General features: G+C 37.5%; 1 protein-coding gene across 2 annotated transcripts in view; it reads right to left on the reverse strand.

The window, feature by feature from the left end:
* Positions 1-1,908: 1,908 nt before the first annotated feature.
* The window catches only part of FZD3 (frizzled class receptor 3), an 83,291-nt gene continuing 60,767 nt past the window's right edge, over positions 1,909-24,432 (reverse strand). For both annotated transcript variants that reach the window (XM_068974205.1, XM_068974204.1), the window contains exons 4-6: positions 12,194-12,342; positions 8,182-8,415; positions 1,909-2,122 (exon numbers count right to left, since the gene is read on the reverse strand). In XM_068974205.1, the coding sequence (XP_068830306.1) occupies positions 1,909-2,122; positions 8,182-8,415; positions 12,194-12,342 (597 nt within the window). The remainder of the gene's footprint in view (positions 2,123-8,181; positions 8,416-12,193; positions 12,343-24,432) is intronic.

Consider the following 24,432-nt stretch of genomic DNA (forward strand, 5'->3'; position numbering starts at 1 on the left):
CATCTGATACCTATTGACAACTTTGTGAGGTAGGTACTTATTTTCTATCTTCATTCAAAAACAAGGGAACTGAGGCTCAGAGATATTAACTTGTAAAAGGTCAAAAACTAGCACATGGCAAAGCCAGACCTCTCTGGAGTCTAGAATATTTTTTAAAGTCTGATTCTTGGATATCTGCATAAGAATCACCTATGATATTAATATTTTTACGATGACAGATTTTTAAAGTCCTACTATCACCTTTTGACTTACTGAGTACTAATTTTTAGGAGTGGGGTCCAGAATTCCAGTTGTAGATCAACCAGGTAATAGATATAAAAGCCTAACGTTGAGTCCAGCTAGGTTTTCACATGATATAATATGATGCCATCATATTATCAGCAGGAGCAAGTTAGTTTCAAACAGCCTGCAGTGAGGCCTGCAGCAGATCAGAATCACTGGGGAAGCTTTTTACAAAACTACCAGTCCTCATCTCAATGAGAGGAAGGTGTTGGGCAATGCCCGAGTGATTCTTATCTGTAGTCAGCGTTGAGGATGGCTTGTTTAAATATGCTTGTCTACATAACACATTCAGCATTTTCCAGAATTTTTCTTTCCCTTCCGATCATTATCATGCCTAATAAAGTTTAAAATTTTTATTATGTTATTTAAATACTACAAGACAAAATGTCAAAGATTTTTGAGTTGATATTTTTAAAAAGATACTTCACAGCAGGACTAATCATGCTTTATTAAGCTACAATGAATTTCAAATATCCCAAATGAATCATCACTGTGGACTCGGGTTATATATATATTTCAGCTGTAAACAAGAATGACCCAGAACCTGAAGATAAAGGTGTGGGGCAAAAGCTGTAGCTTATTGGCTACTGGGCAATGCGAGTGCGAACAAGTCCACTGATAGGAGGGGCCTGGATACCAACATCTGGCGGCTTTGGCAAGATTACATCTCACTGCAAAAAACACAATAACAGATACAGAGGAAACACTCTGTGAGGAAACACTTTGCTGTTTTGTAACTATGGTTACTACAAAAAGGCTTACAGTGTGTGATGCTTATCTTATTACATGCTTCCATAGAACATATCTGAACATGAAGTTCTCTACAAATCAGTACTACTACATGGGAAAAAATGGCTAAAAGTAAAAATTTTCCATCATGCACATGGATAAGTTATCAATATAAAAACACAGCCAGTAAAAGTAATATTTACAAAAGTAATAAAAACAGCACAATTACTGAGAAAAAAATGCCCATCTCCGCTTTTACTTTGTTGCTAATCCTACTCCTGTATTTCTCTGGATAAAGACTATTTTGACAGAATTTCAAAAGAGTCTTCAGTAGACTAATCAGATTCTTCAGTTGATTTTATATTCTATTAGCTAAAAGTCCCTTGCTGATTTATCAAATTCTCCTACAGTTTAAAAACACAGTTCTTTTTCACTTAGTGGAAAGAAATCTACAAAGTCCTACTATTCATCTGAGAAATAAACCTTGCATAGAAAATTTCTTTAATTCTGAAATTTTGTTTTATTAACAGAACTACCAGAATTTTGCCTCACAACTAGTTGATATACGAAAGTTCACTATAAAGCAGTCATCATACATTTAGGATTTCTCCAAATATAAAACAAGTGGGTTTATAAAAATGCTTACCAGACAAATAATTATTTTTCATAACCTAGAAATAAGAATTATTTATGTGATGATATCATTCTTAGCATTTTGGATGCCTTGAGGTTCCAAGTTTGATGCAATATAAAAAGCAAAAATTTACTTTTCAATGGACACAATCTGCACCTGACTGAAAGCATCATAACAGTGAGTTACAGCAATCAGTCATGCAAAGGCAAAGAATAAAATCTGCTTTTTAAACAGCACAAATTTTCCACCGTAGACAGGACAATTTAAGCACTGGTTCCATCTTCTTCAATAACCCGATTCATGCTGGTACCATGTGTGATGTGAGTCATAGGATTGTTACTGAGATCTCTGATGCTGCTATGTCGTGACTGTTCATTGAGCCGATGGGAACTGCTGTGCCTGGAGTGATCTGTAAGCCGTGACATGCTGCCATGAGGTAGTCTCTCCTCCACTCCTCTGTAACTGCAGGGAGTGTACCTAATGTTTGGGGCAACAGAACACACTAGAAAATAACACTGATTTACAAAATAATTTCATGATTTACACTGCTGAATTATTCAAGTGGCCAAACAAAAGGGAGAAAAAATCTACTAATTAGGCTCAGAGTTAAGAGCTGCCTTGCAAAAAGACAGAAGCTGAAGTTAAGCAGAACCAACTGATCTAGAACTATGCTAAGTAAGGATACTTTTCTCATTCAAATAAGTTTTGGGTTGGGAGGTGGGTCCCGAGAGAGGAAGAACAAGAACAGAAGAAATATGGCATTGTCCCAGGCAACCTAGAAGAATGGTGATAGTCATGGTATAGCAAACCCCAATTTCACTACAACCCTGGGAGTGGAAAAGGGAACATATGAAATTAGAGGAGAAATTAAAAAGGTGAGGGAGTTGGCAAGCAATGATGATGCTAAGTGTGGACAGCTTCCTTCCAGAGAGCCCAGTTAATAGCTCAATTAAGTACATGTAAATGGTCTTACTTTTCATTAGGGCTTGAGGCTGTCAGGATGCTAGTTCATAAAAGCTACATCAACTTAAACACAACTAACAACCTCCTAACACTTTGTAACCCATGTTTCCTCAGAAGCAAATTCTCTCCTTATCCCTTCCCCAAGATGTGTGTCAACTGGGTTCCATTGCTCATCGCAGGCTGTCCTCTCCATCACTCTATTTATCTTGAAAGGCAGCAGGGTGACCTGTTAAAATTTTCTTTTGTTGCAATTCTGATTCACTGAGTCCCCATTAGAGCTAAGAAAACTCCCAGTCATATATACTATATGTGTGTGCGTGCTAAGTCGCTCAGTCATGTCCAACTCTTTGTGTGACCCTGTGGACTGTAGCCCTCCAGGCTGCTCTGTCCACGGGATTCTCTAAGCAAGAGGACTGGAGTGTGTTGCCATGCCCTCCTCCAGTGGATCTTCTTGACCCAGGGACTGAACCTGTGTTTCCTGTGGCTCCTGTATTGCAGGTGGATTATTAACCACTGAGCCACCGGGAAAGCCCCTATATAACTATACACAGTTTTGTAAAAAGCATTTAATTTAGAATAACAACAATCAAAGACAACAACCAAATATAATTAATAAATTAAGTTTTAGTAGCATTTCTAAAAATAAAAAGGAGGTAGCAGGTTTTTCCTTTTTTAAAGTCATCAAAAGAACTAGCCATGAACAGCTGAAGACCGCCTACTGGTATTCAGAAAATACCAATTTATCATTTCCCTCAGTTAATGATTATAACAAATTTCATGACTCATTGTGAATCATTTGTAAAATTTAAAGATTTTAAAGACATATACTACTGAAGTGATCTAGTCTTATATAGCAGTGCTTATCAAACAATGTTTTCATTAAATCACAAAGTTTAAAAATTAAGTCCTTTTAAAATGATAAAAGAAAGCATGTCTTTCTTCTCCTGTTTGAATAAAGCAAAAAAGAAAATTTAAGAATGAACAACTACCTTTAAAATATTTTTTTAATTCCTCAAGTTAATGGATAAAAGAGCATTTAATTTTTATTTATTAAAAGACTTCACATTCAGAACATAAAGGTTTTAAATTTGATTTGTATGTTTTGATTAAATAATTACAATGTTGCAAATTAAAATAATGAAAATAGAATAAGCATGTTATTCTAGTTAATAATTATTTTACATAATTATTGCCCTAAACTGAAAATTTTTCTATGACTTGCTAGCTAATTTGGAGAACTTTCACCTCTCAATGACTTCATAAGTATCTAATTCATGTAAATATGGCAAATGAAAAAAGCAAAATGTAATGATATCAAAGCAATTAAAAATATGAATCACATTTTCTAAAACTGAAACCTAAATCTTTAAGTTTAATTTAGTGAATAAGACTCAAAGAATACCTTTTTCATAGAAAAAACTGAATTATGTCTATTTAAGTGAAATATATGGTTATTCACAAAATTCTAGTATATGAACCACCTGCCCATGGATAATCAAGACTCAACTACACAGTAAAATGCCACCCACTTACCAAACTAACCACTCATTCTCAAATCCCACCCAGCGACTCGTCCATTTCCCTTTCTATATCCTCTCATCTAACTGCCAATTACTTATTCTTTGAAGTCGATATATATGTGTAGGTATATTAACCTAAGTCTATTTTATTTTACATAGCACTGAGATCAGTAATTATCCGTCAAGGAATCTGGACTAGAGTGAGTACTGAGAAGCAGATAATATGTGTAATCTCACAGCCAAGATAACACGAGATGATGAGAAAACCATGGCCAAAATATAGTGCTAACGTGTAAACTTAAAAACTGACTGATGCAGAAAGAAATATCCATGAGATGGCATGCCCAAATTATTTCTAAAGTTGTTTGACAGATTTACTTGTTTCCTCCTTCGTAGCTCAGTGATAAAACATCTGCCTGCCAATGCAGGAGACATGGGTTCGATCCCCGGGTTGGGAATATACTCTGGAGAAGGAAATGGCAACCCACTCCAGTATTCTTGCCTGGAAAATCCCATAGACAAAGGAGCCTCGCAGGCTACAGTCCATGGGGTTGCAAAGAGTCGGACCTGACTTAGCAACTAAAGAACAACACAGGGCTAGATACTGTCAAGGGATATACAGGTATCTGTCAGCAAGTTCACATTCTCCAGAAACTGCAAACTTAGCTGAGGAAAAAAAACTGTACTGAAAATAGGTCACACTCAAAGAGTGTTTAAAAAGCAATTAATTAGCTGCCATGGTATGGGAATTAAGCAGAACTTAAAGGATGAGTGTGATTTTAATTAAGCAGAGAGATAAGAAAGGCCATCACAGGAGGTCATGCGCTATCCCCTAATTTCCATGACACTAAACTTTCATAGAGACCTTCGTGTGTTTATAAGCATGCTAGGCTATTCTTACTGCATTGTTTTCATTACCGTATCATGTTCTCCTAGAAGGGGACGATGGAGGATGAGATGGTTGGATGGCATCACCTACTCAATGGACATGAGTTTGAGCAAGTTCCGGGAGTTGGTGATGGACAGAGAAGCTTGGCGTGCTACAGTCCATGGGGTCGCAAAGAATCGGACACGACTGAGTGACTGAACTGACAATGACTGATGATCTTGTTCTTGGTATGTCCTTTTTTATTAAGCTTTAAGGAATTCCATCTCACAGCTTTTTAATTACCACTACCTTATATTAAAGATTATAAGCTTTCTTATCTAAACTTTAATTTCGTTTAGATTACAGAAGCTAAAATTCTCCTATATTTAACTCCCTTCAGAAATTCTCTGCTCAGTATGAACTCATTACTTGTATTACCATTTGCTCACCCTATTTATCTCCTCTGAGATATTTTCAGAGAGGCCAATCTGATCATTTGAAGCTCTATAACACTGACACTAACACTAACACTCACAGTTTCAATTACATGGTGGGCTGCGGTCTATGGGGTCGCACAGAGTCAGACACGACTGAAACGACTGAGCAGCAGCAGCCTGGACTATTTTTAACTGGTTATTATGTACATGTGGTGCCTTTCCTGTAAGGTTCTCTTCTGCTGGAAAGCAGAAATTATACTTCAGCTTTCTTCTGTGTATCTCTTAATACACAGAATGCCACATGCATAAGAGCTGTAGTATAACTGTTCATTCCTTATTGAAAAGGATGAGGCTAATAATGTCAAATATCAAATACTGCTGAAAGTCAGTTCATGGAGCCATGCTATGCTATCACGTCAGTCATGTCCAATTCTCTGTGACCCCATGGCAGGCTCCTCTGTCCATAGGATTCTCTAGGCAAGAATGCATTGCCATTTCTTCTTCCAGGGAATCTTCTCAACCCAGGGATCAAACTCATGTCTCTTATGTCCCCTGCACTGGCAGGTGGGTTCTTTACCACTAGCGCCAACTGGAGCTAGCAGTTCATGCAGGCAGATATTCTGAAAGATTCTCTGGTTTCCTCTCTTTCTATGAGTGTTTTAAGTTAAGAGCTCTACTTTTACTCTAGAAACTTCCCAACTGGGCTTACTTACAACCTCCTATCCCATGCTGTTGTCAAAGTCATCTTCCTAAATCACAAATCTGATTTTACCACCCCAATGCTCAAAGTCTTTTAATAGTTTCTCATTGCTCTAGGGGAAAAAACCCCGAACTCCTCAGCATCTCCTACAGCAGGCCTGATACCTAAATGCCTTTTCGTCCTCCTTGCCTCTGCATGTGCTGTTTCCTCGTCTGAGATTTCCAGCTGCCTCCTCTGTACCCTAGTCAGATTAAAGTACTACCTTGTTTGTGGACGAGACTTTCCACAGTGACTTAAAAGGCTTTCTTCTCTGGAATCGCAAAGCACATCGTATATGATTTTATCCTACCTACTACTCTTTTGTCTTCCATCTCTGCGTTCCTAGCACCTAGAAGAATGCTTTTCACTTAGGAGTGCTGAATGAAAGGAAAAGGCAGGAAAGGGAAAGGATCTTAAGTGGTGGTTTAAAAACAGGTCATTGGTTATGTTAGAAGTTGGGTAAGAAGGTGAAAAAGACCAGAAATACAAGGAAAGAAGGATGGAACTGGTAGAAAGGAAATATTCAAAATATTTCAAAAATCTGGCAAGGAAAATAAAAATAAATGGATACAAGAGAGAAAACATGTCAAAGTTAAAGAAAGGCTGCTCCTTTTCAAAACCTAAGTAGCTGACCAAGTTAGACGGCAAAAGCAAGCAAGCTGAGGGGACAAACAAGGTCTAAAAAGAGGGTACGTCTAGGGATCATATCCTACATGCCAAGGACAGGGAAGACTGCAAGAAAGGCTGGAGTGAGACTGGAAGAATACAGGACCGCCATGGAGACAGAGAATTTCAGGCATCATGACTTTCATTCTTTCAGTTTCCCAAGCTTAGAAACCTTAAAAAAATTTCTTTTGGCGCATTCCTTCTCCCCGACTGCTTTTAATCCATCACCATCCTATCATTTCTTCTTTTTAAATATCTTTCATATCAGTTCTTACTCTCTTGGCACTGTCACTGTTCTTTCATAAACTTCCATCATCTCTTAACTGAATTACTGCAGAGCTCCTAAGAGGTTGCTAATTCTAGTGTCTCTACCATCAAATAAAACAAGAAAGCACATCCTGCCCACTCTCAGACATTCTCTGCGAAGCTCTCTCCCACCTCCTCCCCACCAGATTTAATCACCCCCTTGTCCATGCTACCAAACAGGGGCTGGCCAACTGCGGCCTGCTGGTCAACCTGGGCCCCTTCCTATTTCTGTAAACAGTTTTCCTGGAACACAGCCACTCCTATTTTGACTGCATGCTGTCTATGGCTGCTTTCAAGGTATTAACAGCAGAAATGAACGGTGCCAACAAAGACCATGTGACCTACAAAGCCTAAAGGTATTTAGATGTTATTTCATTTATAATACAATATTTATTATACTAGTTATTTTTCACTTTATAGAAAAATTTGACAGCCTCTGGACTATACGATTGTATTTGCATTTTACTTTAATTATTACCTTATATTGATAATAAAAGTTGATAACAGGCACTTACTGAGATGGGCACTGTTCTGAGCAATTAGGTATATTATCTCTTTTTTACAACATTGCTAAAGGGATAGATACTATTACTATTTCCATTTTACAGATGAGGAAACTGAGGCTTATTATTCTAGACCCCATGCTTTCAACTACAACATAAATAGTGACTACCCTATTTTTCTTGAGCTTATTAAGAACAAAGATCATGCTTCAATCAGTTCTGTATTCCCAGAGACTCACACAATGTCTGACATGGTAGGTATTCCAGAATTGTTTGCTAAGTTAATCTTACTAGAATAACCACTTTTACTCTGCCTTCTCTCCGAGGTGCAATGAGTCCACATTGCTCACCGCATCACATCTAAACTCCTCTGATTGGCATTAAGTCTGACCATAATCTGGGACAACTGAACCTAGCAAAGTTCAGAAAGGGTAATAATGATCAACTTCTGTTTCAGAACTGGCTGCTCTTCCTCGGATGCCATGTGACTCTAACTCAGCACGTGAAATAAACTAAGCTGCCGGTGAGACTCACCTGCCGTCACGGGACCTGTGCAGGCTGCCGTGGTAGCTGCTCACTTTGCTGTGGACACTCCCTGCTTTGCTCCTCTGGTCATCCACCATGGCCAGCTGCGTTGAGGAAGCATGTGTGGATGTCCCTTGAGTGGAAGTTCCTCTTGATTTCCTTATGATAGGAGTATTGGGATCCCTCAGGAGGGACTGAGCAAAATCAGGTTCCTGGAGTACCTGTCGGCTCTCGTTCACTATCCTAGATAACAAAATACTAAGTGTAAGATAAGAACCCTACAGACCAAAAACAATAAGTACTTTGACAGACTGACATTATTCTTCAGAGAAAAAGCTCTCCAAACGATGTCTTTAGGACATATGTAAGGTAACACTGTCGAGAGAAGAGAGACTAAAACAAAAATCTGTGTCAATCTGTCCCCTAAACTGGTATGACGGAAAGAGGTTTATCTTAGAATAAGGAAATCAGGATTTTAGTTCCAACTCTATCAATAAACATGTGATCTTGGGCAAGTCACTATCCCCTTTTCTTAATTTTCCTCATATAAAATGAAGGCATACAATTTCATCATTTTTAAAAAGTCCCTTCCGGCTAAAGAAATTTATCATTCTCGAGGTCACTGAAATATTGCAAAGGTACTACTATAAAGTAAAAATATTATTTTCTTGCATGGTTTACTGAAGTAATGGAGGCCTCATCATGACATGGACTCATTTTTTTAATTTGTAAGAGCAGTTGTTTTTAGGTTACAAGTTGATTTTACGACAGAAGCTGCTGTCTAGTGCTTGAATAAACATGAATGACCATAACTAGAACAAAACGTATGAAAAATTAATTTAAGCAAACATACAATGAAGTCCCAGGCATAATAAAGGCTTAGGAAAAAAATAAGGGGATGAATTATGTCCAGAGCTAAAGTTTTTAACTGCTATGAAAAGGCTAAAAGCAGATAGGTGTTTACATTGATGAACAAAATGGTAATTAAAGAGCCAATTAAACAGGTGCAAAGGTCAGTGTATCAGTTTGGGTAAATAAGTGACTATAAGAATCATAAACTTAAAGTTATACAATATTATTTTTTTTTAAAGTTCTGACATGTGAAGATTAGATCATAAATTGACAAAGTGCATATATTCTAAGTTTTCAAATTAGAAAAGAATCACTGCTGTTATTGCCATTGTTATTTTGCTGGGGTAGAAGGACTCAAAGAAGACTAATATTTGTTGAATACCTGCATAGTGCCAGGTGTCTTACATATATTCTCTGTTAATCTTTCTTAATAACATTTTTATTATGGAGATTAACTTCTAAACAGACACTTCTATAGGGAAGATATCCATCAAGAGTAAACACTGTGATCCCCATTTTATAGATGAAGAAACTGAAGTCACAAGGGATTAAAGAACTTTTCAAAAGTCATACAGCAAAACAACAGTTGGGGATCAAACTTAAGTTTAAATGTTTCAAAGTGAATCATAAAGTAATGATAAAACATAATGTTTACAGATATCCTGAAAGTATCAAAAGCTAGATAGAATAAAGCACAACTCAAACATAGTTATTACAACATTTATTCTTCTGTCATCAATGGCCCTGTGCACATGTACACACATCCAAAGTTGCTCTGGACTGCCGAATTTATTTTCTACACCTATTTTTAAAAATTGGTTCAAACTGACTTCTGGTCATTCCAAAAATTTAATCTACCTTCAAATGGTGAAGATCTGTCTCCTCATTTTACAAATAAGAAACCAGGGGTCCAGAAAAATGAAGTGATGTGACCCAGATAACTCCAAAACAAGATTTCTAAAAATATTTCAACCAGTGTCAGAATTATTAGCATAAGCAAGCTTAAATGTGGCTTCACTGAGAGAAAGAACACTAATTTGATTTGCATAATTTTAGAAGCCAGTCTTTCGACAGCACAGTATAACAGAGGGGTTAACAGCAAAGACTAGAGGCTAGGATCAGACTGCTTGAGTCTGAATCTCAGTTCTGCCACTCACTAGCTATCGAACCTTGGTTCTGTGTTCTGATCTGTAAAATGACAATCTTCCTCACAAGGTTGTCTAGAGGATTAAATGATTTAATGCTTAGAACAGTGCTTGGAGTATTAAGTGGGCTCAGTTGATTGGAAACCATTATTATGGTTACTCTCTAGTCATATCTCAAAGGCTCAACCAGACAAAAGCTAGAAATGACTATAGGCTGCTCACACTCTTGGAGGAGTGACACTCTAGCCCAGAGCACAGTCCCAGCTGGGAGGGTCACAATGACTTTGCTGAGTCAGGGAAGTGGATGGTCCATGGTTCCAGAAAACCGAATGGAAGGATTTTGGGGAGGTCTGCTGCTGCTGCTGCTGCTAAGTCGCTTCAGCCATGTCCGACTCTGTGAGACCCCATAGACGGCAGCCTACCAGGCTCCTCCGTCCTTGGGATTCTCCAGGCAAGAACACTGGAGTGGGTTGCCAGTTTCAAAAGGATTCTGGCCCAGTCAGGATCCCCCAAATAACTGGGATGAGTCCCCAAAAGGGCAGCGTTGGTTTAGTTTAGCCCCATCTGGAGTTTCTAACACAACAGAATTACTATGTGACAGAATGGCTTGTGTGTGGCCCAGAGGTGACCAGGAATGCTAATTCAAACCCTCTCCTTAGAATTATGTTTTACTGTGATTAAAATACATTTAAAAATTTCAAAGAATACACACATAAATATCCCAAGTAGGCTGTTCCACAGAAATCAAGGAATTGGTCTGTTTTGTTTGCTACTGAACCTGTGCCATCACTGAATAGTTGATGGTCCATAGTAACTACTCATTAATGTCTTTCTCAGAGGATGAATTCCCAGAAAATACATTTTTGTCATTGTTGAATTAACCTTTCCCCTTCTTTCCTTCTCTACCCAATGAAATTGCATTTAAAGGAGAAATGCATTGTCTGATATCACTAGCAGTAGTCTCAGATATGGTAATTAGGAATGTATATTTTAAAATTGTGATTTTTATAGATTTCAATCTAATCTGTGTAACAGAAGCTGCTAATTACTGATAATTGAGAAAACACAAGATTCTGATAATGTGGTAATTTAAGATGTATTTTAAAAGTACATTAACCCATACAAAACACAATGACATTTTACATATAATCTTAAGACTTTTATAGAAATTCATTTTCCCAAAATTTATTTTCCATGTAACTTAGGTTAAATAAAATCATAAGAATATGGATTCCACTAACTTAAGAGTTTGTGACGATCCAAACACAGTATAAATATTAGCTTATACTTAGTAAAAAGCTTGAAGTCATCTGTTTCTTTGTGAATACTGTAGGGTCTTATTTTGTTCTATTAATTCAGGGGTTAAAAAATGAAAGAGTCCTCAAATATGCCCAAATCTTATATTTTACCATGACTCTCTAATATGCAATTTGGCCAACTATGAATTAAAATAACATCTTTAACATAGTTCATTTTATCTGCTAATATTTTACTATTTTGGCTTTAATGTGTATGACTCAGAATAAAATAACATGCTATCCCTTTAAATAATTTATGGTGTAACCTGGAAGAACAATGGACAATTGGAAATGGACGTCTAACACCGTGTGACTTTAGCCAAGGCACTGAGCCCCTCTGTGCATCAGTTTTCATATCTTTAACACAGAGATGATAAGACCAGTCGTCACAGAAATGTCTAAAAGATCAAATAAGAATATACATATATAAGCATTCATTTGTTTTTAAGAAGATTATAATTTGGAGTTTTTAAAAACAAAAAGATTGGCTTTCCCTCAAATACTCTGAATTAGTAAGGAACAGGCCTTAAGCTTGGTTCTACTTGGCTATCTTTTCCGAGTTCAGTTTTTAGGTTTAATATTTAATCATACCTGGTGGCAGCTGAGGTTATAATCTTGTTGGAATATTTCCTCCAAATCCAAATTGTTTCAACACAGTAAACACACACACACAAAATTATGTAAGTGTGAAGCCTGTGAACACCATGATAATTTAATTCAACTTACTCTTTTTTCCTACGACCGTGGAAAAAACTGGCCCATTCAAAGCAAGTCTTTTTGCTTCCAACCCAAAAAATGGAAGGAATACCAACTATGAGAGCCATCAGGTATTTCATCAGAAAGAGAATCAGATCTGGACGACTCATCTGAGTAACCTACAAGAAGGGAAAGAAGAATATCTTAAATATATAAATAGAAATTTCTCTTAAAGACCACTTTAAAATCTTTTAAATAAATAGTAAAATAATTATACAAGTCTTATGTTTGCACTTACATAGTCCTATAATTTTCTCATTATATGGAAAAGATATACTGCTGAAAATTTGACAATGACTATATACTCTATAGCCTGACTTCTATAATTTTCTTGCTAGCCCATATTAGATACTGTCTAAAGAAAAAGGTTACTAATATAGAAAATAAACCATGAATAGGAATAGAGGCTCAAATAATACCTATATTCTTCTTGGCCAATTTTGCTCATCCTATCATTGGTTATCACAGTATACAATTAGGAAAGTGTTAATCATTTCCCCCATCTTATTAGTTTCTGTTCTTTTATTTAATACGCGCCTCCTTTCATGTCTGCTTTGCTGGCTGTTTTCAAGCTTCCTCTTTAACCTATGAGTTATTTATAAGTACATTTTTTAGTTTCTATTCAGGTGAGTTTTTTTTAAGATTTCTTTTTATTGTTGATTTCAAGTTAAATTATTATAGTCACAGAATGTAGTCTATTTGATTCTGGCTACCTTATATTTTGGAAACTTCTTTTGTGATTTAGGACATAGTCCATTTTTTAAAGTACTCCTTGTGTGCTCAGAAATAATACTTACTCTCTATTTTTAGGTACAAAATTTTCTTTATGTCTTAGACCAACTTTATTAGTTGTGTTGTTCAAATCTTCTATATAGGAATTCTCAAAGATATTGTAAGTCTGGTTCCATACCACCACAATAAACAAATACCACAATAATGTGAGTCATGGGGATTATTTTGTTTCCCAGTACATATAAGACTTATGTTTATATTATAATGTAGAATATAGTATCTACTTATAAGAGTCTAAACAACAATGCTCATATCTAAATTAAAAAGTATTTTATTGCTAAAAAATGCTAACCATCACTTGAGGCTTCACGTGAGTCATACTCTTTTTGTTGTGGAGGGTCTTGCCTTCATGCTGAAGGCTGCTGGCTGACCGGGATGGTTTCTGTAGGATAGGATGTCTGTGGCAATTTCTTAAAATAATACTGAAGTTTGCCACATCCATTGACTCTTCCTTTCATGAAAAATGTCTCTGTAGCATGAATTACTGTTTGGTAACACTTTACCCAAAGTAGAATGTCTTTCAAAACTGAAGTCAATCCTCTCAAACCCTGCTTCTGCTTTATCAACTAAGTTTACGTAATATTCTAAACCCTCTGTTGTCATTTCATCAATCCTCACAGCATCTTCACCGGGAGTAGATTCCATGTCAAGAAATCATTCTCTGAATGCTTACCCATGAGAAGCAACTCCTCTTCATTAAAGTTTTATCATGGGATTGGAGCAATTTAGTCACATTTCATGTTCCACTTCTAATTCTAGTTCTCTTGCTATTTTTCTGCCACACTGGGTGTTACTTCCTCCATCAAAGTCTTAAAGCCCCTCGAGGCAGCAGGAGGGTTGGAATTAACTTCTTTCAAAAACCTACTAATATTTATATTTTGACCTCTTCCTTTGAATCATGAATATTCTCAATGGCATCTAGAATGGTGAACCCTTTCCAGGTTTTCATTAAACCACCCAAATCCATCAGAGGAATCACTATGGTAGTTATAGCCTAAAAATGTGCTTCTTATGGGACTGCTCTGGCAGTCCAGTGGATAGAATTTGGCACTTTCACTGTGGTGGCCTAGGTTCAATCCTTGATCAGGAAACTAAGATCCTGCAAGCTGTGAGGTATGCCACTCCCAAAATATATTTCTTAAATAATAAAGTCTTGAAAGTTGAAATTACTCCTTGATCTGTGGGCTGCAGGATGGATGTGGAGAAGGGAGGCATTAAACAACATTAATCTTGTACATCCCCATCAGAATGCCTGGGTGACCAAATGCATTGTCAATAAGCAGTATATGTTCAAAGGACTCTCTCTTTTCCGAGCAGTAGGTCTCAACAGTGGGCTTCAAATACTTAGGAAACCATGAGGTAAACAGATGTGCTGTCACCCACGCTTTGCTGTTCCATTTACAGAGTACAGGAAGGGAAGATTCAGTGTAATTCAAATGGCAAACGAGCATTCATTTTGTTGCTGTTCAGTCGCCAAGTCGTATCCTACTCTTCTGAAACCTCATGGACTGTAGCCCACCAGGCTCCTCTGTCCATGGAATTTCCCAGGCAAGAATACTGGAGTGGGTTGCCATTTCCTTCTCCAGGGGATTTCCTGACTCAGGGATCAAACCCATGTCTCCTGGATTGGCAGGTAGATTGTTTACCACTGAGCCACCAGACCAGCTGCATTAGCCCCTAACAAGAGAGTCATCCTGCCCTGTGAAGCTCTCAAGCCAGACACTGACGTCTCCTCTCCAGCTACGAAAGTCCTGGTGACATCTTCTTCCAATAGAAGACTGTTCTGTCTCCAGTGAAAATCTGTTGTTTAGAACCACCACCTTCATGAATGATCTTAGCTAGATCTTCTGGATAACTTGCTGCAGCTTCGACATCGCCACTTGCTGCTCTGCCATGAACTCTGATGCTACAGAGATGACGTCTTCCCTTAAACTTCACGAAATCGACCCCAGCTAGCTTCAAACCTTTCTTCTGCAGCTTCCTCACCTCTCTCAGCCCTCACAGAATTAGTTAGGGCCTTGTCTTAGATTAGGCTTGGGCTTAAGGGAATGCCATGGCTGGCTGATCTATGCAGATCCCAAAACCTTCTCAATATCAGTAATAAGGATATTTTGTTTTCTTATTCATGAATTCACTGGAGTATCATTTTTAATTTACTTTAAAAACCTTCCCTTTGGATTCGCAACTTGACTGTTGGGCTCAAAAAGCATAACTTTTGGCCTGTTTCAACTTTCAACATGACTTTCTCACTAAGCTTAATCATTTCTAGCTTTTGATTTAAAGTGAGAGGTATGCAACTCCTTTCACTTGAAGCCTTAGCAGCCACTGTGAGGTTAGTTGGCCTGATTTCAAGATTGTTGTGCCTAAGTGAACAGGGAGGCCCATGGAGAGCCTTTTATACGTAAACCCACCCCCCAAAATTGTGTGACTTGCTTTATTGTGATATTTGCTTTACTGTAGTGGCCTGGAACCAAATCTGCAATATCTCAGAGAAATGCCTGTTATGCAAGTGTTACCAAAATGTGACACAAGGATATGAAGTGAGCAAATGCTTTTGGAAAAAAAGGCACCAACAGATTTGCTCAACACAGGTTGCCACGAACCTTCAATTTGTAAAAACTGTGGTGTCTGCAAAACAAGAGTCCGAAATGCAGTACTTGGATGCAGTCTCAAAAATGACAGAATGATCTGTTCGTTTCCAAGGCAAACCATTCAATATCACAGTAATCCAAGTCTATGCCCTGAGCAGTAATTCTGAAGAAGCTGAAGTTGAATGGTTCTAGGAAGACTTACAAGACCTTCTAGAACTAACACCCAAAAAAGATGTCCTTTTCATTATAGGGGACTGGAATGCAAAAGTAGGAAGTCAAGAAACATCTGGAGTAACAGGCAAATTTGACCTAGTAGTACAGAATGAAGCAGGGCAAAGGCTAACAGAGTTTTGCAAGAGAATGCACTGGTCATAGCAAACACCCTCCTCCATCAACACAAGAGAAGACTCTACACATGGACCATCACCAGATGGTCCATACCAAAATCAGATGGATTATATTCCTTGCAGCCTAAGATGGAGAACCTCTATACAGTCAGCAAAAACAAGACTGGGAACTGACTGTGGCTCAGATCATGAACTCCTTAGTGCCAAATTCAGACTTAAATTGAAGAAAGTAGGGAAAACCACTAGACCATTCAGGTATGACCTAAATCAAATCCCTTACAATTATATTGTGGAAGTGACAAATAGATTCAAGGGATTAGATCTGATAGACAGAGTGCCTGATGGAATCAACTATCAATGGAAGTTCGTGACACTATACAGGAGACAGGGATCAAGACCATCCAAAAGAAAAAGAAATGCAAGAAAGCAAAATGGCTGTCTGAGGAGGGCTTACAAATAGCTGTGAAAAGAAGAGAAGCGAAAAGCAAATGAGAAAAGGAAAGATATACCTATTTGAATGCAGAGTTCCAAAGAATACCAAGGGGAGATAAGAAAGTCTTCTTCAGTGATCAGTGCAAAGAAATAGAGGAAAACAATAGGATAGAAAAGACTAGAGATCTCTTCAAGAAAATTAGAGATACCAAGGGAACTTTTCATGCAAAGATGGACTCAATAAAGGACAGAAATGGTATGTCCTAACAGAAGCAGAAGATACTAAGAAGAGTTGGCAAGAATACACAGAAGAACTATAAAAAAAAAATCTTCAAGACCCAGATAATCATGATGGTATGATCACTCACCTAGAACCAGACATCTTGAAATCTGAAGCCAAGTGGGCCTTAGGAAGCATCACAATGAACAAACCTAGTGGAGGTAATGAAATTCCAGTTGAGCTATTTCAAATTCTAAAAGATGATGTTGTGAAAGTGCTGCACTCAATATGCCAGCAAATCTGGAAAACTCAGCAATGGCCACAGGACTGGAAACGGTCAGTTTTCATTCCAATCCCAAAGAAAGGCAATACCAAAGAATGCTCAAACTATCGCACAATTGCACTCATCTCACACACTAGTAAAGTAATGCTGAAAATTCTCCAAGCCAGGCTTCAGCAGTACTTGAACTGAGAACTCTCAGATCCTCAAGTTGGATTTAGAAAAGGTAGAGGAACCAGAGATCAAACTGCCAACATCTGTTGGATCACTGAAAAAGCAAGAGAGTTCCAGAAAAACATCTATTCCTACTTTATTGACTACGTCAAAGCCTTTGTATGGATCATCACAAACTGTGGAAAATTCTTAAAGAGATAGGAATACCAGACCACCTGACCTGCCTCTTGAGAAACCTATATGCAGGTCAGGAAGCAACAGTTAGAACTGGACATGGAACAACAGACTGGTTCCAAATAGGAAAAGGAGTTCGTCAAGGCTGTATATTGTCACCCTGCTTATTTAACTTATATGCAGAGTACATCATGAGAAATACTGGGCTGGATGAAGCACAAGCTGGAATCAAGATTGCCAGGAGAAATATCAATAATCTCAGATATGCAGATGACACCAACTTTATGGCAGAAAGCAAAGAACTAAAGAGGCTCTTGATGAAAGTGAAAGAGGAGAGTGAAAAAGTTGGCTTGATGCTCAACATTCAGAAAATTAAGATCATGGCATCTGGTCCCATCACTTCACTGCAAATAGATGGGGAAACAATGGAAACAGTGACAGACTTCATTTTTTGGGGCTCCAAAATCACTGCAGATGTTGACTGTAGCCATGAAATTAAAAATACTTACTCCTTGGAAGAAAAGTTATGACCAACCTAGACAGCATATTAAAAAGCAGAGACATTACTTTGCTAACAAAGGTCCGTCTAGTCAAGGCTATGGTTTTTCCAGTAGTCATGCATGGATGTGAGAATTAGACTATAAAGAAAGTTAAGCATTGAAGAATTGATGCTTTTGAACTGTGGTGATGGAGAAGACTCTTGAGTGTCCCTTGGGCAGCAAGGAGATCAAATCAATCCATCCTAAAGGAAATCAGTCCTGAATATTCATTGGAAAGAGTGATGCTAAAGCTAAAGCTCTAATACTTTGGGTACCTGATGTAAAGAACTGACTCATTGGAAAAGACTCTGATGCTGGGAGGGACTGGGGGCAGGAGGAAAAGGGGATGACAGAGGATGAAATGGCTGGATGCCATCACCAACTCAATGGACATGAGTTTGAGTAAACTCCGGGAGTTGGTGATGGACAGGGAGGCCTGGCGTGCTGCAGTCCATGGGGTGGCAAAGAGTCGGACATGACTGAGAGACTGAACTGTTGTCAGCAAAGCACAATAAAAGGAAGTGCAATAAAACCAGGTAAATGTGTTTTCCTGACGAATTTTCTGTTTACCTATTCTTTTTTTTTTTTTTTAAGGATATGTATTTATTTGGCTCCACCGAGTCTTAGCTGTGGTGTGTGGACTTGGTTGCCCTGCAGCATGTGGAATCCTAGTTCCCTGACCAAGGATCAAACCCATGTCCCCTGCACTGCAAGGCGATTCCTAACTACTGGACCGCCAGGTAAGTCCCTACCTATCTGTTTCAATAGAGATATGCAAAACTGTGGGCTCATCAGTTTTCCTCCTACTCCTGTCATCGTTCACTTTTAAGTCTGTGTTAGGTGTTACATAAATGCTCTAGCTGAACAATATAATTTAGTACTCACTTTAAACAGTATTTTATCTGACTTTAATATTGCCACACCAGATTTTTTTTTCTTCATCATACCATCACATTTTTCAAGTGTATCTTTTCCCATTTACCAATGTATTTCTTTCAAGCCTGTTTGTGCTATACTACTGTTTTTAAACAATATACAGTTTCCTCCTACTGAAGTACCAACTCAATGAGGAGTTTTCCCCCACAGTGGTCTTATTCCCAGAGCCTAGATCAATGTCTGGCACATAGAAGGTGCTCAAAAAATACATACATACATTTACAATATATACTTTTACTTGGCTTTATGAGAAAAAGTTATAGTTAAAAGTATTCAGCACTTCCATCTTCTTGAACAAGACTATGCTCCTAGTACATTTTAGCTACCTAATACTCCTTGTTATTATTTTCCAGAGACTCAGAAAAACCTTTACAAAAATAACTGGTCTTGTTATTATCATTGTTAAGTGACTTTGTCAAAAAGTACACCCTCATCCTATCTTGGGGTTCTCTTTTCCTTCTGCTAAAGGATGCTCTTTAGAAATTCTTATAGATAGGGTATGCTAGAGATAGATTATTTTAGTCTGTCCCAAAATGTCTTCCTCTTGTCCTCAATCTTGAGTGGTGTTTTAGATGGATAAAGTTAGCATTACTCAGCATTTTAAAGACATTAGTTCCTTATCTTCTAGCTGTTACTGTTGCTGTTGAGAAGCCTGCACAGTTGATAATCTTTTGGAGATTTCTCCTCTCTGGTAGCTTATAAATGTCTCTAGCCTTCTGTCTTATAGTTGCAAAGAGTGTTTCTCATTGTGATTGGTTTTTACTTGTCCTGCTTAGTATGCAGAGCGTACTTTCAATGTAAGGTTTCAAGTTTTCAGTTCTGAAAAATTCAGGATGTAGTTCTTTAGTTATCACTTCTTAGTCATTCTTACAGCCCCTTGTTCTAGAACTCCCATTAGATGTATACTGAAGTTTCTCAACCTATTTTTAATATCTCTTAATGGCATAATTAGATAATTTTGAGCATCTTATGTCTCTATTATGCATTCTGGGTGATCTAAAGAGTTAGAACTTCGCTAGTTCTCTTTAACATGTCTACTTTAGAATTCACTCCATCTATTGACTTAATTCCTATAACTACATTTCTAGGCAAACTGGCTTTTATGTTTGCCTATTCTTATTTCACATCTGCTAATTTATCATAAGTTCTTATTCTTTTAAAGTGCTTTTTATTATTTATCTATTGAAGCATCCTAAACATACATATTTTAAAAATAAGTTTTTAGAAAATTATTACTTTCTATTTATTGCTTTTATTACATTTGAGAGTGAACCCATCTCCTGACTGTTGATTTTATTGAATGACTTTTTAGGTTTAGCTTTTTTCTTTAATTATGCTTTGGAATTTTTGTTTACAGATCTTGAGTAAGAGAGTTTTCTCTCTCTCTTGTTCTCTCTCCCTGACTCCCCCTATTTATCCACCATGTTTCATTCATTTTTGTCTTTACCAGTACCCATGGGGCCCTGGACTTCCCTGGTGGCTCAGATGGTAAAGTGTATGCCTACAATGTGGTAGACCTGGGTTTGACCCCTGGGTCAGGAAGATCCTCTGGAGAAGGAAATGGCAATCCACTCCAGTACCCTTGCCTGGAAAATCCCATGGACAGAGGATCCTGGTGGGCTACAATCCATGGGATCGCAGAACTGGACATGACTAAGCAAATTCACTTTACTTTACTTTATGGGGCCCTAGTTAAAAACCAGGTCTAGTATTATGACTGCACACTCCAGACATTATCAGCTAACATAGACTCAGCTACTGAGTCATTACAGTTTGGCCTTCTCATATCTTTAGATGAGTATTTTAAGTATTTTTAATGCTAAATGCAGCTTCAGGAAAGAGCTGGTTGCACCTTTTATGTAAACTTTTAGGAGCAGGAGAGTCCCATTTCCAACTCCTCCTTTAAACTGCTAAGTCTAGCTCTAGTCCTCTGACTCCCACGTAACACTTGTACTTCTGTATGCCCAGAGAGACTGAAGGCCCTAGCCACCCCAGCCACTTCAGACCTGGATTCTAGTAGCCCACGGTTTTATCTCCAGTCATTATTTTGCATTTCTATTCTACAAATTAGCTTATTTTGTCTTTTAGGCTGACTCTGTTTAAAAATTCCCTTATTACACTTTAGCTCTAACTGGCACATGATTATAGCTGGATTGGTCCATACAGTCAAAGATATGGTCTTCCCAGTACTCATGTACAGCTGTGAGAGTTGGACCACACAGAAGCCTGAGCAGTGAAGAATTGATGCTTTAGTTCGCTGTGGTGTTGAAGAAGACTCTTGAGAGTCCCTTGGACTCCAAGGACATCAAACCAGTCAATCCTAAAGGAAGTCAGTCCTGAATATTCATTGGAAGGACTGATGCTGAAGCTGAAGCTCCAATACTTTGGACACTTGATGTGAAGAACCGACTCACTGGAAAAGACCCTGATGCTGAAAAAGACTGAAGAAAAAAGGAGAAGCGGGTGGCAGAGGATGAGATGGTTAGATAGCATCACTGACTTAATGGACATGAAGCTGAGCAAACTCTATGAGATAGTGGAGGACGGGGAGCCTGGTGTGCTACAGTCCATGGGGTTGCACAGAGTCAGACATGACTTAGCAAATGAACAACAACTACTCACAGATGACAATACCATTTACTGAATGGAAAGAACTGGGGATAGAAAGCAGGAACAGGGTTTAAGAAGAAAAATTAAGAATTGTATTCTAGACATGTTAAGTTGGAAATGTCATATAAACAGTTAACATGTCTGGAGTTCAGAAGAAAAGTTGACCTATATAATACAAAATATGGGACTGAATAAGTTTACCCAGAAAAGGAGGAGAGGAGAAAAAGGGAACCTGGGAGAGAAACCACATCTGATGACTCCTACAGTACTTTTAAACTGCACTGTATTATCCTTCATAAATTAGAAATACTGTCCATATATCACAAATGCTTGAAATAAAGGAGTGCTAAAAACAAAATCAGTAATAATAGCAACAACCAAAACCTTCAATTAGGCAAGACTGTAAAGAGGAGAACTGGAGGACAGAGGGTTGTACCATGGGATATTTTGTATTATAAGGTTCTGGTTAAAGACAAATCCCCAGGGAAGACAAGTCAGTATCTGCCATGATATCGATACAATGAAAAAGCAACTCAAGCTAAACAGAAACAGACTCATTGACTTTGAAAACAGTTACAAAAAGGGAAAGGTGGAAAGGAGGGATAAATTGGGTTTGGGATTAACATATACACATTACTATATATAAAACAGATAATCAACAAGGACCTACTGTACAGGGAACTGTACTCAATATTCTGTAATAACCTATATGGGAAAAGAATATGAAAAAAAAGGGATATATGTATATGCATAACTGAATAGCCTTGCTGTACACCTGAAACTAACACAATGTTATAAATCAACATTACTCCAATATAAAATAAAGTTGAATTAAAAAAACACCACCTTAACAGCTGAAAAGCCTCATCTGATATATTTCTTTGGTCTTTTTACTGGGAACTGAAGGAGAATCCCCAGCAGAAAAGGCAGACAATCAGCCTCCACTGCTATCCCTATATCTTGGTCATTGTCCTTTTTCTACAACTGCCTGCCTTGCTGTGAATAGCCTACTTTGACTATCTTTTCAACAACCAATCTCCACTAACATCACTCTAATTTCAATCAACAGAATTTTGCAATGTGAATTTATTTGATCAAAATATGGAAAATATTTTCCCAATTTAGATCCATCATCTACCAAAGACCCTGGAGCTTAAATTCTTTTTAATTAAATAGAAAAAATTATTCATGCTAAAGGGGGGGAAAAACGCCTCACAGAAGAAGAACACCAAGGACATATGTATGGTTATTGTGGTGGCCTAAATTCAATTATTGTTTCTGAGACTTTGGCTTTGAATCAGATAGGTAGAGTCTTTGGCTTCTTCCCCGATCAAGTAGCATCTATTCTTTACTAATGAGACCTACATTGTATCAGATTTGCTTTCATTAAAAAAAAAATCATTACAAAATGTTGGTTTACGGGCATCGAAAGCCCACATAAAAATAAACTTCTGATCAGGCTCATCCATGTTGATAAGGGACTACAGTTCTGGAATTAAGTCTTCTGATTTCAAATTTTGTGCCCTACCACACTGCATAGCTTTGTCTGCCTTTACTTTTATTCTGCCTTGAAAACTCACTTACTCGCCCTATCAGAATTAGGACAACGGCAGATCAAGACAAGGATAGAAAATGGACCGCAGAGAAGAATAGCAAAATAAGTTGCACAAGTGAGAAGCAGATACTGTATGACAGAGGCAGCATCACAAATCAGTGGAGAAAGGACGGACTACTCATGAACGGTGCTAGCTAGACATCTAAGCAGTTTTAAAATATCACCTCCTCATTCCAGATTTAAAAATAAACTCTATAGATAAAAAAAATCCAAATCTGAGAAGCAAAACTTTATAACTGTCTAAAGAAAACAAAGGAGAATATTATTTGCAGTCTTTGAGTAGAGATTTGTTAAACGATTTAAAAAAAAAAAACAAAGAAAAAGAATAATATATATTAAAAATTTAAACTTCTGCTCGTCAAAGGACACCATTAAAACAATGAAAAACCAGTCAGACTTTATCTGTAATGCATAAAACTGATTAAGAAATTATACCAGAATATATTTACCAGAATATATTGTGTATATACACAAGCACTTCACAGAAGAGGAAATCTAAATAATAAGTTATTTAGCTATTGTAAGTTATATATGTAAGAAAAAGGAAGTTCAATTTCACTAGTAATCAGGGAAATACAAATTAAAATAGCAATGAGGATTGTCCACAAGACTGGCAAAATTTTAAAGGTGATAGTGAGCATGTAGAACAATGAGAACTCTCTGCACTTTCATATGAGGTTCTAAATTGTACAGCAACTTTGGAAAACAATTTGGCAACATCTGGCAATGCTGAAGATTCACAAGATCTAACAGTTCCATTTTTAGTTATATATTCTAGAGAAGCTCACATAGATGTACAATATTCACTGCAGCATTATTTATAACAGAGTAAAAACAATGTGTAACCTAAATATCCATTAACAGTAAAACACATAAACAAATTTGATATATTCATACAACAGAACACTGAACAGCAAAGACCGCAAATAAACATACACTGTACGTATTACCATAGATAAATATCATAAAAATAATGAATGGCAAAAGCAAGCTACAAAAATACATACAGTTTTGACACTGCAAAGTTTTTAAAAGACTTCAACTAATACAATATATTGTCTAGGTAAATACATATAAGTGTAAATACACAATAACACCAAGTTCTGGATAATGACAGTTTACAAAGGAGATTCAACCAGGGAGTGGGATCTGGTGTTTTGTATTTCATTCATTAAAACAGTGATATATCCATTGTTGTTCAATATATTATTCTTTATACTATACATGTATGTGTATATGACATATTGGGTTGGCCAAAAAATTCATTTAGATTTTTCATTTCAGTTCAGTTGCTCAGTCGGGTCCGACTCTCTGTGACCCCATGGACTGCAGCATGCCAGGCCTCCCTGTCCATCACCAACTCTCAGAGTTTACTCAAATGCATGTCCATTGAGTTGGTGATGCCATCTAACCATCTCATCCTCTGTCATCCCCATCTTCTCCTGCCTTCAATCTTTCCCAGCATCAGGGTCTTTTCCAATGAGTCCGTTCTTCACATC

Source organism: Capricornis sumatraensis, chromosome 6, assembly GCF_032405125.1.
Source record: "Capricornis sumatraensis isolate serow.1 chromosome 6, serow.2, whole genome shotgun sequence".
Classification (NCBI taxonomy): domain Eukaryota; kingdom Metazoa; phylum Chordata; class Mammalia; order Artiodactyla; family Bovidae; genus Capricornis; species Capricornis sumatraensis.